The sequence below is a fragment of the Sorex fumeus genome, unplaced genomic scaffold (genome assembly GCF_029834395.1).
Source record: "Sorex fumeus unplaced genomic scaffold, SorFum_2.1 ptg000018l, whole genome shotgun sequence".
Lineage (NCBI taxonomy): Eukaryota > Metazoa > Chordata > Mammalia > Eulipotyphla > Soricidae > Sorex > Sorex fumeus.
In genome coordinates, this window is record NW_026606075.1 from 23,394,376 (window position 1) to 23,407,974 (window position 13,599).

A 13,599-nucleotide genomic window follows, 5' to 3' on the forward strand; every position below is an offset into this window, starting at 1 on the left:
AGCTTGTGGCAGAAAAGTGAATGGACTATGCATTAAACTACGGTGCCATGCCTCCCCGGGAGGGAAAGGGTGTCTGTCCCTTCTGTCTCCCCCCATCTTCCCCCCCCCACCCGCAGCAAGGTGACTGCCCCCTCAAAGCTTACTGGAAAGCCAGGTATGAGCCAGAGGTGACGGGGTAACTGCAGCCTCATGGGATGGGGGTACTGTACCAGCTCATCCTTCAGGCTCTACTGAGGTCACGAGTTGCCCCCCTGCCCCCCATGAGCGGCTCTCCAGCATGGCCATTGCACCAGATGCATAGAAACCAATCTCGTAATTATCTGGCTCTTGGCAGAAATCCCTCCAGACTTAATTAGTAAAATATCAGAAATCCAAAATCGCGCGGCCACTATATGGTTCTCATAACCAACTATAGAAAACAAATTATTTCACAATGCCTTTTCAGCAGTTCTGATTGTTGGGGGGAAATTCTAAACAATAATGGTGCATCTTTTGTCGAAATAATGAATGTAATCAATGTAGAGAAGAGTTAAGTAGAAATCATCTGCCTCACAGGCTTCGGGAGGGGGGTATATTGGGGTTTGTGGTGGTGAAAAAATGGTACTGGTGAAGGGAAAGGTGTTTGATCATTGTATGACCGAGACTCAAACCTGAAAGCTTTGTAACTTTTCCCACAGTGATTCAATAAATAAATATAACAACAACAACAACAAAAAGTTTTAGTGAAAATAAAATCAACAATTCCTTAAAAAATACATATATGTACACACACACACACAAACACACACACACACAGAGCACTTTAGGGCTGGTGATACAGTATAAGTAAAACAACTCTAGAGCCCAATGTGCACAGAAACACTGAGTAACTATTTGTGAAGAGCCTGACACCTTGTGGTTCTAAACTGCAGCTACAAACTCTTATTAAAGATTTATTTAAAAACAAAATCAGTTTTTGAGACGCGTGAAAAAACAATCTCAATTTTTTTGTGTGAGACGCCACACTGGCTATGTTCAGGGTTTATTGCTGACTACACTCTGGAATCACTTCTGGCAGGGCTCAGGGGAAAACATGGGGTTCAGGGGATTAAACCTAGGTCAGCCACATGGAAGGCAAGCATCCTACCAGCTGTACCATCTTCAGTCCCCAGATATCAATTTTATTTTAGAAATATAAAGGCTTTCCATTTTATATAATCCTCATTTACTTCATGAAATCATATAGAAAATTATTATCTTCATTCCTTATTTCATAAAGATTAAAATTCAGAGTAGTACGGGGACTGGTATAATACAGTGAACACAAAGCAAAGTAACTGGTAACTTCTTATTTTTTAATATATTTACTACCTTATTTTGCTTTTTGTGTCACACCCAGTGATGCTCAGGGGTTACTCTTGGCTCTGCACTCAGGAATTACTCCTGGTGGTGCTCAGGAGGCCAGATGGGATGCCGAGGATTGAACCCACTTTGGCCACATACAAGACAAATGCCCTACCTGTTGTACTATCACTCCAGTCCCACTGGTAAAGGTAAAGGTAAAGGTAAAGGTAAAGGCCCTCCCGTTGTTCATCGATTTGCTCAAGCGGGCCCAGTAACGTCTCCATTGGAAACTTTGTTGTTACTGTGTTTGGCATATCGAATACGTCACGGGTGGCTTGCCAGGCTCTGCCGTGCGGGCAAGATACTCTCGGTAGCTTGCCAGGCTCTCCGAGAGGGGGGGAGGAATCGAACTCGGGTCGGCCATGTTGGCGGCATGCAAGGCAAACGCCCTACTGCTGTGCTATCGTTCCAGCCCACTGGTAACTGTTTAAATTTTAAACTATGAGCTGAAAGGTGAATCAAAACAGCAGAGTATGCTGCAAGTCCCGAATTAAGTTTTACTTCTTTTGAATGTCAGCATATAATGAACACATCTCTAGAACCTCTCCTGTCACAAATTAGTTCCTGACAAATTGTGTATCTGAGGGGTATTCACAATTGCTCCTGTGAGGGAGCAGCAAGTGGAGGAACTGAGAGTTGTGCATAATAACTGATGGCTGCAGAATAACCTGGTCCTTCGCACTCGGGCTCTGCTCACCATCTGTGCCACCCGGGCCTGTGCCACCATTCACGTTCAAATTTCACTTTCTCCTCTCAGCAGATTCTAAGTATTAGGAGTGTGCTATCCCAGAGCCTCTCCTCACGCCCTTCTCATTTTCTATACTTCATTTACAACAAGAAGCCAACAGCTGCTGGGGAGAAGGCAGCTGGGACAGAGAAGTCAATGATGGTTGGAGGGATCACTCGGGATGGGAGATGTGTGCTGAAAGTAGAAAGAGGACCAAACACAAGGACCTCTCAGTATCTGTAGTGCAACCCATAATGCCCAAAAGCAGAGAGAAAGAGGGAAATTTTCTGCCACAGAGGCAGGGGGAGGAGTGGGATTAGGGGGAGGGAGAGGAGGAGGGAGAGATACTAAGGACATTGCTGGTAGAGAATGTATGCTGGTGGAAGGATGGGTATTCGACTGGATCATTGTAGGACTGAAACTCAAACATGAAAGCTTTACATGTAACTGTAGTTCACGGTGATTCAATCAAAAATAAATAAAAATAAAAGTGACACATGAGAAACTTGTTTTCTGGGGGAAAAAAAAAAAGTCAACAGCTTCTAACCTGAGAAATCTAGCCTAAAGCTCTTTCCTTTGCTGCCAACTGACTGTTCAAACACCTAGTCATTCTACTAAAATAGTACCTCTCACCCCGTTTTTTTAATTCTCCCCCTTAAAACTTGTTTTTGGTGTGGGGCCACATCCAGCCATGCTCGGGGCTCAATCAGGCTTAGTCATGGCTCTTTGTCCAGGGACTGCTCCTGAGCTTGAGGGACCATGTGTGGTGCTGGGGAATGAGCCTGAGTTGACCACATTCAAGGCGAGCACCATACCCACTGTACTAGCTTACTGGCCCCTTCAAAGTTGAAAACCTGTGCTGGAAGAAATCTGCTATTTCCTGCAGAGTCAACCATCCCTTCCCTGGTCCCTCACTTCAGGACCCATCTCATTTGTCACTTATGTGTTCATTTTCCATTCTTCACAGGTATTTCTCACTGCCATGTCCCTGTTCCAGCCGCCATCATTACTACCAGCTATTCAGCTTATCTTGCAGTCTTAATTTTTCCAAATACCATGTCTCTGCCCCACAAATCCCAAATCTATTCCAAAAGAGTCTTTCTGAAGCTCAAATCAGAGCAAATGAGTTGCTCACCACTTTAATTAAACCTCTTCTACAGCTTTTCACCACCCAGGCGAGGGTCCAAATCTTCTTAACAAGATTCACAAGTCCCTGAAGGATATAACTATGTTTCTGTGTTCTGCCTCATCTCCCCACTCTTCCACCACCCTTCTCCCTACTCAACTCATGCACCAAGTTTAAATTTCCCATCCGTTCCAAGCTTTTACTCCCTGAATTTGTCATGTTTATTTCCTGCAACAAGTTATAATATGTATCCTTGCTACCTGGCATCAACTTTTCTCCCTTCCCTATTCCCAAATTTAGACAGTTCTTATTGCTCATGATATCTCAGTGAGGAAATTCTTTAAGATCACTGAGAAGTAATTACAACTTAAGTATATAATAAATACTTAATACTAAATCTTGGGTAGCTGTACTTCCTGTGTGTTCTATTAACCACTAAATTATTGGATCACGGTACCCTTTTTCTCCACATAAAAACTGCAATCCTTGAGCTTACTCATAGCACAGTGACAGGCACCTAATACACAATCAAAATGAGTTGTTTAACACCTATGGAGCACGACACATTCCACAACCCTAAATTTATCACACTGCTGTAAAGCACCCTCATGGTATCTTTGGAGTAATACAGGAATTCTCCAAAGAATGATGTTGTGATGACCAGGTTATGTGTCAATATAAATAGACCAGTGCCCAGGTATTCAAACCTTTTCGTGCAGATGTTGCTGTGTAAGTATTCAGTAGATTTTGGTTAGCTTCAACAATCAGTCAATTTGGGGCACAACCACACCTGGCTCTATGCTCAGGGATCACTTTGGGAGGCTCAGGGGACCAGTTGGGGTGTCAGAATCAAAGCCAGTTCACCATGTGTGTAGGATAACACCGGTGTGTCCTTTCTCCTCTGCTGCAGGGAGCTTAGGTTACACCCATCACAGTGCTACTGAGGCACTCCCATTCCTCTGTGTTATCTTTAGCCTCTCCTCTGTGCTCTCTTTCCCAACCAGTTAATCACCTATATCCCCAAATCACACCCTGTGATTTGTAAGGTCAGATCCTTCTAAGGACTCTGGACTTTGTACTTGTAAGTGAAATATTGCTTTTCTCTTTCACTTACGTCCTTTGCATAGTTTACTTTGGAGGATGTCCTTTTGAATAGACACAGGAAAACAGCTAATGCTATGCCTTTGTAACTTGGGAGTTAACTGACTCCAAACAATATTTACTCCTGGGCATCTGTCATATTTATTCAGCGTACGCCTTGGTTGCCCTTAGTTCCTAACACCCCCAAAGCAGGGTCCCAACGAAGGGACTGGATGGACCCAGGGCAAGCTATAAGTTACCCTGGCATCAAAACGGGACAGTCAAGCACCATGAAACTTACAGTAAGAGCATGGTCATGGATAAATTCTGTCACAACCCAAAGAGGTGACTGGACAAGGACCCTGATGGGGTTAGAAAGGACTAATTGGGCCTGAGGACTGTAGTCTGGGATATATAGTGAGATGCCCCCAGGAGAGCCACCCTTTAATAAATCTCTTAACTGTGTTCATACAAAATGTTTAGAAAGATTAAGAAGTAAATTTAAGATGACCATTTAAATGTACATGACTAAGGAAAGGAGAAATGTGCCCTTAGATGAAAGTCTGCTCTTAGATGAAGGTCTACCCTTGAGCTGATCTCCTTGCAGGATGAGATATTTGTCTTGAACAAGCTTCCCCAGAAGAAAGAGAAGGACTTTACATATGTTGACTGTACTATCTGACCTGTGGGTACTTGCTACCCACAGTTTTGGAGAACAGGGAGCCTGGGTGCGGGGACACTAGCTTGAGGGACAGTAGGAGATGGGGATGAGGGGCAGGGGTGAACTGGAGTGGGGCACGCAGTGAGACTCAAAACTGGAAACGCTGATTTCTTTCCCCCCCATAATTCTATTTTATTATTAGTTCGCTCATAAAAGTTGTGACATCAACCCCATTTATATAGAAAGCCGGGTCACATAGAAAATTGGCAGTCAGCAAAAACAAAATTCATGTCATTATTCAGTTTGAACCTGTTACCAGTTCACTTTACATCCTGTAGCACTGTCCTCCCGTTGTTCACTGATTTGCTCGAGCGGGCCCAGTAATGTCTCCATTGTGAGACTTGTTACTGTTTTTGGCATATTGAATACATCACAGGTAGCTTGTCAGGCTTTGCCGAGTGGGCAAGATACTCTCGGTAGCTTGCCAGGCTCTCCGAGAGGGGCAGAAGAACTGAACTCGGGTCACCTGGGTCGGCCACATGCAAGGCAAATGCCCTACCAAAATTTTAAACATCAAATGCATATGCCACACAATTTTACTTTTATTTGTGAATCATATTACCATGCTTCATAGCAAATATAAAATAGAAAGTTTCCAATTAACAGGATATTAATATTCTTTTTATATAAAGTCAAATGTGCGATTTATTTTTCTAAAATTTATCTATACGTTTTATTGAAAAACTAATTCTGAGACAGCAAACTTGCATATGAACAACAGAAGAGCTTGAAGTTACTAAATTAAGAGCAATATGAGAAAATAAAAACTGATTATCTGGTTCACTAGAAAAACATAAAAACTTTCACTTACCTTTTTAAACATAACTAGTGAAATGACTGCAGATGCTGTGAAAAGTGCTGCAATGATTATCATCATAATTCCAACAGGAATATTTTTGTTGAGACCAGTAAGGGATGAAATCCAACCACTAAGAAGTAATGAAAAGTGTAATTACACAAATGCACACAAAATAAGCCCTGTGCAAATAAATAAGAACACACCTTTACTTTAGTTTTGGAGTCAAACCCAGCAGTGCTCAAGGCTTACTACTGGCTCTGTGATCAGGGGTCAATTTTTGGCATGTTGGGAATCAAACCTGGGTAGGGTGCGTGCAAGGCAAGTACCTACCTGCTGTACTATCACTTCTGGCTCAGGGCACATTTTGAAAAAATACCATAATAACAAAGTCAACACAAACAAGCCAGGCAATTCTTAAAATTATTTACATGAATTAAGTCATTTCATTTTCACAACCCCATAAAATATACACTGAACAGATAAGGAACTGTGAGATTCAGTAATTTGTGCAAGGGCACACAGCTAAGTAATGATATGATGTAAATTCAAACCCAAGTGCCTAAGTCTAAATTTTTTACCAGGTTTAAAAATCAAAAAGCTACCCAAGTAGAAAACAGGGGAAAGACATGAAAAGAATTTCAACGAGAAAACACAAAGATGGCAGAATATATGAAAATATTTCCAACAATGTGAGTCACAAGAAAAATGCAAAATAATACCATAACAAGCTATTACTACGTACCTCTAAGAATGGCTTCCAAAAAAAATAAAACATGACCAGGTGGAAGCCAAAAGACTCTATCATTGGTGGGAATGTTTTTGGTTTTTTCCTTTAAAGCCATTTGGAAATCTATTAGTTTCACAAGAAAAACAAACCACATGACCCAAAAATCACATTCTTAGATATTTATCACAGAGAAATTAAAAACCTATGTTCTCACAATTGCTTATGGCAGTTTTATGGCTAAGAACCCTACACTAGAAAAAGGCCAGAGTCCTTCCACTTCAGAATGGTACAAACTGTGAATACTCCTACCTTTGATACTACCCAGGAGTAGAAGAAATGAAACACTGACAGATGCAATAACCTGGATCAATCTCCAGGAAGTGATGCTGAGTGGAAGAGCTACAAACATTACCCAGTCAGACTACACTTACGCAACACACTTGGAAGGACCAAATACCAAATGAATGGATTTGTGCTGCTGGAGGTAAGTTGTACCTTAGGAGTACAGGAAGGAGGGAAGGATTGGCTATGAAAGGACAGGATGAAGGAGCCTCTGATGATGGCCACAATCTGTGTCAAGATTCTGGTTTTCATATTAAATTCTGCTTTAGCCAGATGTTACTATTGGAGGAAACTGGGTGAAGGGCACTTTGGATCTCTTGCATTATCTCTGGAATAACTATGGGAGTCTATAATTACCTCAAATTGAATTTATTTAAAATCAGCGAACTTACATGAGTTCTATCTTTAAACAATTCATCCTGTCTGTCCACTTACTGAAAGACTGTGTTATTCAGTCACTACACATGCTATTTTCAGCTTTCACTTTTTTCTAATTTTGACTAAAACGCAAAAGAAATTTAATTGTTTCAGAATAAAGAACTGCAATAATTAAAATAGTAGCAGCACTCTAGTACTGTTTTCCCGTTGTTCATCTATTTGTTTGAGAGGGCCCAGTAACGTTTCCATTGTGAGACTTGTTGTTACTGTGCTTGGAGCGATAGCACAGCGGGAAGGGCACTTACCTTGCATGCGGCCCACCAGGCCAACCCAAGTTCAATTCCTCCGCCCCCCTTGGAGAGCCCGGCAAGCTACTGAGAGTATCTCGCCCTCACAGCAAAGCCTGGCAAGCTACCCATGACGTATTCAATAAAATAGTAGTGTCTTTTTTAAACACTATAATACCAGATTGAATATTTTTCAATTAATTTATTGAATCACTGTTAATTACAAGGTTACAAAGTTATTCATGATTGGATTTCAGGGGTACAGTAATGGACCATCAGTGTCCTCTTCCCTCCACCAAGGTCCTTCCTTTCTCTCCTGCCCCACAGCCTATCTCTCAGGCAGGCACTTTTTCTGTTCCTGAACATTAAAAAAAAATTTTTACTTCTAAAAATTACTTAAAACATCTCTATAAAGTCTCTATGTTTACAGATGACCAACAATAGCTATCTGACAATCATTATACCAATTAATGAGATGAGAGCAAACTAAATATAAGTTCTCAACAATCTCTCGTAACATGTACACAGCAGAGCAAAACTGCTACAGATGTGATCCACCTTCCAAGAACATAACTATATGCATCTCAGTTATAAGAGAAAGAAGAGCAGACCCATTTCAGCTGCATATTACTCCACCAGTTATTTCATTCAAGAAATGTTTCTTGGGGCTGGAGAGACCAGTGGGCAGAGCACTGTCAAGAGCAACCCGAGCACAGAGTTAAAAGTAGCCCCCAAGCACCACTGGGTGTGGTCCCAAAACAAAAGGAATAAAAAAAATTTACTCTGGGTTGCATAAAGTGAGAAATCAAGCTGCTATTACCTCCAGTCAGGGTTCAAATGCTCAGTTTCACTCAGTGAACAATGTACCACCAGACTGAGAATGATTCCACTTCCAAAATAATACATACGTGTACGTGACTCTGCCTTTCAAAGATGAGCCCATGGGGTACGTGTGTGTATATGAAAATCTGTGCCTAAAAAAGTGTTCTTTTAGGTATGAAACCAGTACCTTTTCCCTTAAAATTCCTGAGGTTCTTTTCCTTCCTTTCCACAATCTGTGGTCTTCCTAAACATATTTTTCTTAAGCTATCTGTTAAGACAGAGAACGTAAAATGTGCTATTTTCTAAGACTAGGAATTTAATTTTCAAATAGAATGGTATGTTGAAATGTTATGTCTTAGGGAGCTGATTAAGTGCATTTTAAAATTATTTTTACTTTTGTTTGCTTCAACCAGTCTGGCTTGCCTATGTTAATTATTTGTAGGAAGCCTGTAGGAAGCCAAATTACAGACATATGCTAGATTAAGAGATTAAAAGCAGAGTAACAAAAATAAATGACTTACCAGTTGCCCCAATTATGAAATCCTGCAGCCTGGAGTACATGAACAGCAAACTGACAAATATAGACGAAGAAGAATACAAAGAATCTGAATGAACTGTCACTCCTTTGTTTAAAAAATGGGGAGGAGAGAAAGAACAGGGGAAAACGTTACATTTTTCAGTACATTTACAGGCAGACTTAAATATTTAAAGAATTAAAACAGTTCAAATTAAAATATTTAAATAACATCAGAAACAATCTAAAATACCACAATATATAGATAATATTCAAGTAAGACACTGCATAATTATTTTCACCTTATTTTTGTTGTTTAAATTCTCCACTGTATCATAATATCAGCAAAAATTTGTTTTAGTTTACTAAACAGCAGCTTGATTTGAATTAACATACAAGTAACTAAAGTATTTCCTCACTTGTCCATTTTTTTTTCTTTTTGGCTTTTTGGGTAATACCCGGCGATGCTCAGGGCTTATTCCTAGCTTCGTCACTCAAGAATTACACCTGACGTGCTCAGGGACCATATGGGATGCTGGAAATAAAACCTGGGTCGGCAGCATGCAAGGCAAATTCCCCCTACCTGCTGTACTATCACTCTGGCCAAACTAAATGTAAATATTTAAAATACACAATTCAATAAAATTTGATATATATGTGACACCTATGAAATTACTCCAATCTAGAGAGTGGACATATGTCAAAGTTTCCTTGTGTACCTAAACAATCCTTCCCTCCTGACTCTACCAATACCTACTGTCACCACAGTTGTCCTATTTTACAATTTTATATGAACTATACAGTATATAATTTTTACTTCTTTGCCTTCCTTCACTCAGCCTGTATAGAAAACTTCCTTTTATTAATAACTAGTGTTCCACTGTATTACCTACACTGCAGTTTATTTACCTATAAACATTTAGGTTGTTTCTAATTTTTTATTATTACAACTAAATCTACTATTAACATTTTAAAGTCAACATAAAAATTATCTTCCGTTTTCTTGAGCAACTATCTCAAGTGAAATGAGTATGTAAGAAGGTATAATTTTAACTTCTAAAAGACCTTTCATACTGTTTTCCATTGACATTTCTATCTTATATTCCCGTGGACAGTCCAGTTCCCCTCATCTCACCAGCAGCTGTTAGGCCAAGCTTTTAAATTTTAGCCATTCTAACAGGCGCCTCCTAGTATTTCATTTGGTATTATCTGCATTTTCTTAGTAACTAATCATGCCCAGCAATATTTTTTAATGTTCTGTGTGATCTATATATTTTCTTGGTGAACTGCTGAAATCTTCTTGTGGTTTTTTATTTCCCTCCTTACTGTTGCATTCTGGGAGATTTGATATACTCTGGATTTAAAAGTCCCTTATGAGATAAATTCCTGTGAACATCTTTTTTTCAGTCTGTGGTTTGTTTCTTTTTTAGTATCTTAAAAAGTGTTTTTCCTTGGAGCTGCTGTAACAGTAAGAACAATTGGTGGAATGTATTAGGTACCTTGGGGGTGGAAGGGTGAGAGAGCTATATTTATCAAAACCTTATTTATAAGCATTAACATTAAATATGTGACCCAAACTGTATTAATTTTTTAATGAGTTTGCCAAGGGGGTAGAGGTAGCTGGGAAGGGACGGATCTTGAGACACTGATGGAGGTATTCCTGACAACAATGATGCGTGAGAAGCTGAAACATTGTATGTCTGACTCTACATTATCAACAGTACTGTAAATCATGGTGCTTAAGTAAAAATTGGAAATTCTTTTGAAAGGGTATCTTCTTGTAGTTTTATGAGCTAATTTACTAATTTTCTCTTTCAAGAATTTTTAACTGAATCACCATGAGATACAGTTACAAAGCTTTCATGTTTGAGTTTCAGTAATACATTTTGTAAAATGTTTTTGTAGCATCAATTAAGAAGATCATAAATGGCTTTTCTATCTTAGCTTGTAATAAGGTGAATTATATTAATTACATTTCTAATGTTAAACCAAGTCTGAGTCATGGAATAAACTTCATCTTCTTGGTCATGCTAAAACTACTACTCAGTCTGATTTGTTTGATAAGATTTCTACCTGTCCATATTCTGTTCAGTAATGACTACTGCATCTCCAAATACATTTTTATCAAGGCTTTTAAGCATTTTAACTCAATCTCAATTAAAGACTATCTTCTTTATCAGAGACAGAATAAAGAAAGCATTAGAATAAATTTCATCATACTGCTCCAGATAAGGACTTTCCGTATTTTTGTATACTGCCAATCTTCCTGTACAGTAGGCAGTACGTGTACTTTCAAAACAAGCAATTGCCTATGCAATCTTTCAGCCAGCGTTCTCGTTAATCCATGGCACTCAACACTTCAGTAGTTACTTAGTCTCTCCTCCAGTTTATTTTTACTTTCTCACTAGGTTCTTCCTTTTCAGCGTATGAACGTACACAAGTCTTTTTCCAAATAGCTCATGCTTTTATTATTTTGCACCCCCTCCAAAAAAATAAATTAAAACAATGGTTATAGAGTCTGGGGGTCACTCCAGCAACAGTTGGCCAAATGGGCCACACTTTTCCATGCTCAGGGATACAATGCAGTGTTATTGGACCCAACGGCACTGCGTACCAACAGACTTACCCAGAAGTGCTCAGGGATCACCAGAGTGGCAGCTGGCAATGTTTGGGGGCTTCCAGGCTACATCAGGTGGTGCTGAGAGGGGAGATATGCAGTGCTGTGCCAGGGATGGAATTCAGGTCCCTGAACAGCCATGTTCTCAAGGACCCCTAAGCTATCTCCCGAGAGCTCACCTTTAACCCCGTCACCCACTAAACTTCCACCTCCTCTATTTACTCCCCCACATCAATAACTCTTGGGAGTATTCTGTTACTGATTTCCTCTACATGCACTTTCTTTTCTTCTCATTGTACTCTGAATTCCTCAAGTCTCTCTTTTAAAAATCATATGACACTGAAGAACATTCTTAAAATACTGTGTCCTTGACTTCTTCAAAATTAGTCACTTCTGCTTCTGCCACGTCTCTGGTTTACACTGCTTCGCTGCTGCTTTAAAATGTATTACAAGCAAGCCCCCTGGGTGATTCCTCTATCTCCTAATATTTAAGAACACTGATGACAGGATAAAGCCTAAATAATGTAATACAGCATATACAGCTCTCATACTACACACACAAAAAAGCATCCATTCATGTTGCCCTGGACTAATGATTGAAATGTTTTGCTATCTCAATGACTGTTATTTGGAGTCTGCCTAGAATATACTGAACACAATCCTCTCATCTGCCTGGCAAACAAATGTTCAGCTTTTGTGACAAGTCACAAAGTCTACTCACACTCAAAAGATTATGCTCCAGCTCCAAATAAAAGAATCCACATTGTTTGGAAATATTTTAAAGTGAGCTGTTCTGTCACCTTCATTTATTCATTTCTTTATTACTGTAATTTATGAGTATTTTATTCACTAGGTTAAAATTTAACTGTCAGAATATATATAAAATTTTATTTACTTTGCAGTCGTCAGTGTTTACTCTGGCTCTGCACTCAGGAACCTCTCCTGGCAGGCTTGAGACACCATTGGGGCTCCAAAGATGGAACCTGGAGTGCTGTGCCAGGGATGGAAAGCAAGTGCAAAGCAAGTGCCCTAACCCATGCACTATTGATCCAGCCCCGTATCATTATTTTATTGTTCAAATTATTCCAGCTTTAGTCTTTTAATTTTTTTCCTTTTGGGTCACACCTGGCAATGCTCAGAGGTTACTCCTGGCTCTACACTCAGGAGTTACTCCTGGCGATGCCTGGGGTACCATATGGGATGCTGGGAATCAAACCCAGGTTGGCCACGTGCAAGGCAAATGCCCTACCCGTGCTATCGCTCCAGTCCCCAGGTTTAGTGTTTTAGAATCTGTTTCTTTGCATTAGAACTTGAGTTTTGTTCACTTTGTATTCTCCCTACTCTAGCCATTTCTCCAAAATGTAAAAACATAGTTATTGGTCTGTGAATGTTTTCTCTACCAGCCATATTTAAATCAAATAATTCTCATTTTATAGTAATTCTATTAGTATTATACAAGATTTGCTATTGCCTTATGAAAAATAAACCTAGATGACTGACTAAACAAAAAAAAGTCCCAAAACTGAGAGGTTTTAGTTTGGGGGGTTTGCACCCCAGGAATCTAGCCCAGGGTGTGGGCTACATGTGTGACAAGTGCTCTACCTTGGAGCCACATCTATGGTCCCATAAAATGTTGTTTTTAATTAACACCAAGTAGATACCCAATGTGTGCTTCATCAAATCTCCAGACTCACAAAGCTAATTTTCTGAAATGTATTTGTTTTCTTAACCTTTGGTAAGAGAATCAGGCTATAACTCAACATTTTCATTTTTCCTGTTATCTATATACCAAGAGACCAGAATATCAAAATAAGTTTCATATGTATACATTGTGCATATATGTGCATATATTTGTGTGATATATATATGTGTGTGTATACACACACAGACACACATATACGTACACATATATATATATATATGAGGGACGAAGGAAAGGAAAAAGGGAGACTCTGAATAACAATTTCTAGCATAGAATAATGCCTTAAGCCTTCACAAAAACTAGTTCAATTAATACAGGAATCATTCTACTTACGTTCCAAATTCACAGATATAATTTAAAAGTTGAAACTGCTT

The 13,599-nt window shown here is 39.5% G+C and overlaps 1 protein-coding gene across 1 annotated transcript in view; it reads right to left on the bottom strand.

The window, feature by feature from the left end:
- Positions 1–13,599, bottom strand: part of SCAMP1 (secretory carrier membrane protein 1) — a 94,594-nt gene that overhangs the window by 9,906 nt on the left and 71,089 nt on the right. The window contains exons 7-8 of the mRNA XM_056112525.1: positions 8,914–9,015; positions 5,849–5,966 (exon numbers count right to left, since the gene is read on the bottom strand). Coding sequence (XP_055968500.1) covers positions 5,849–5,966; positions 8,914–9,015 — 220 coding nt within the window. The remainder of the gene's footprint in view (positions 1–5,848; positions 5,967–8,913; positions 9,016–13,599) is intronic.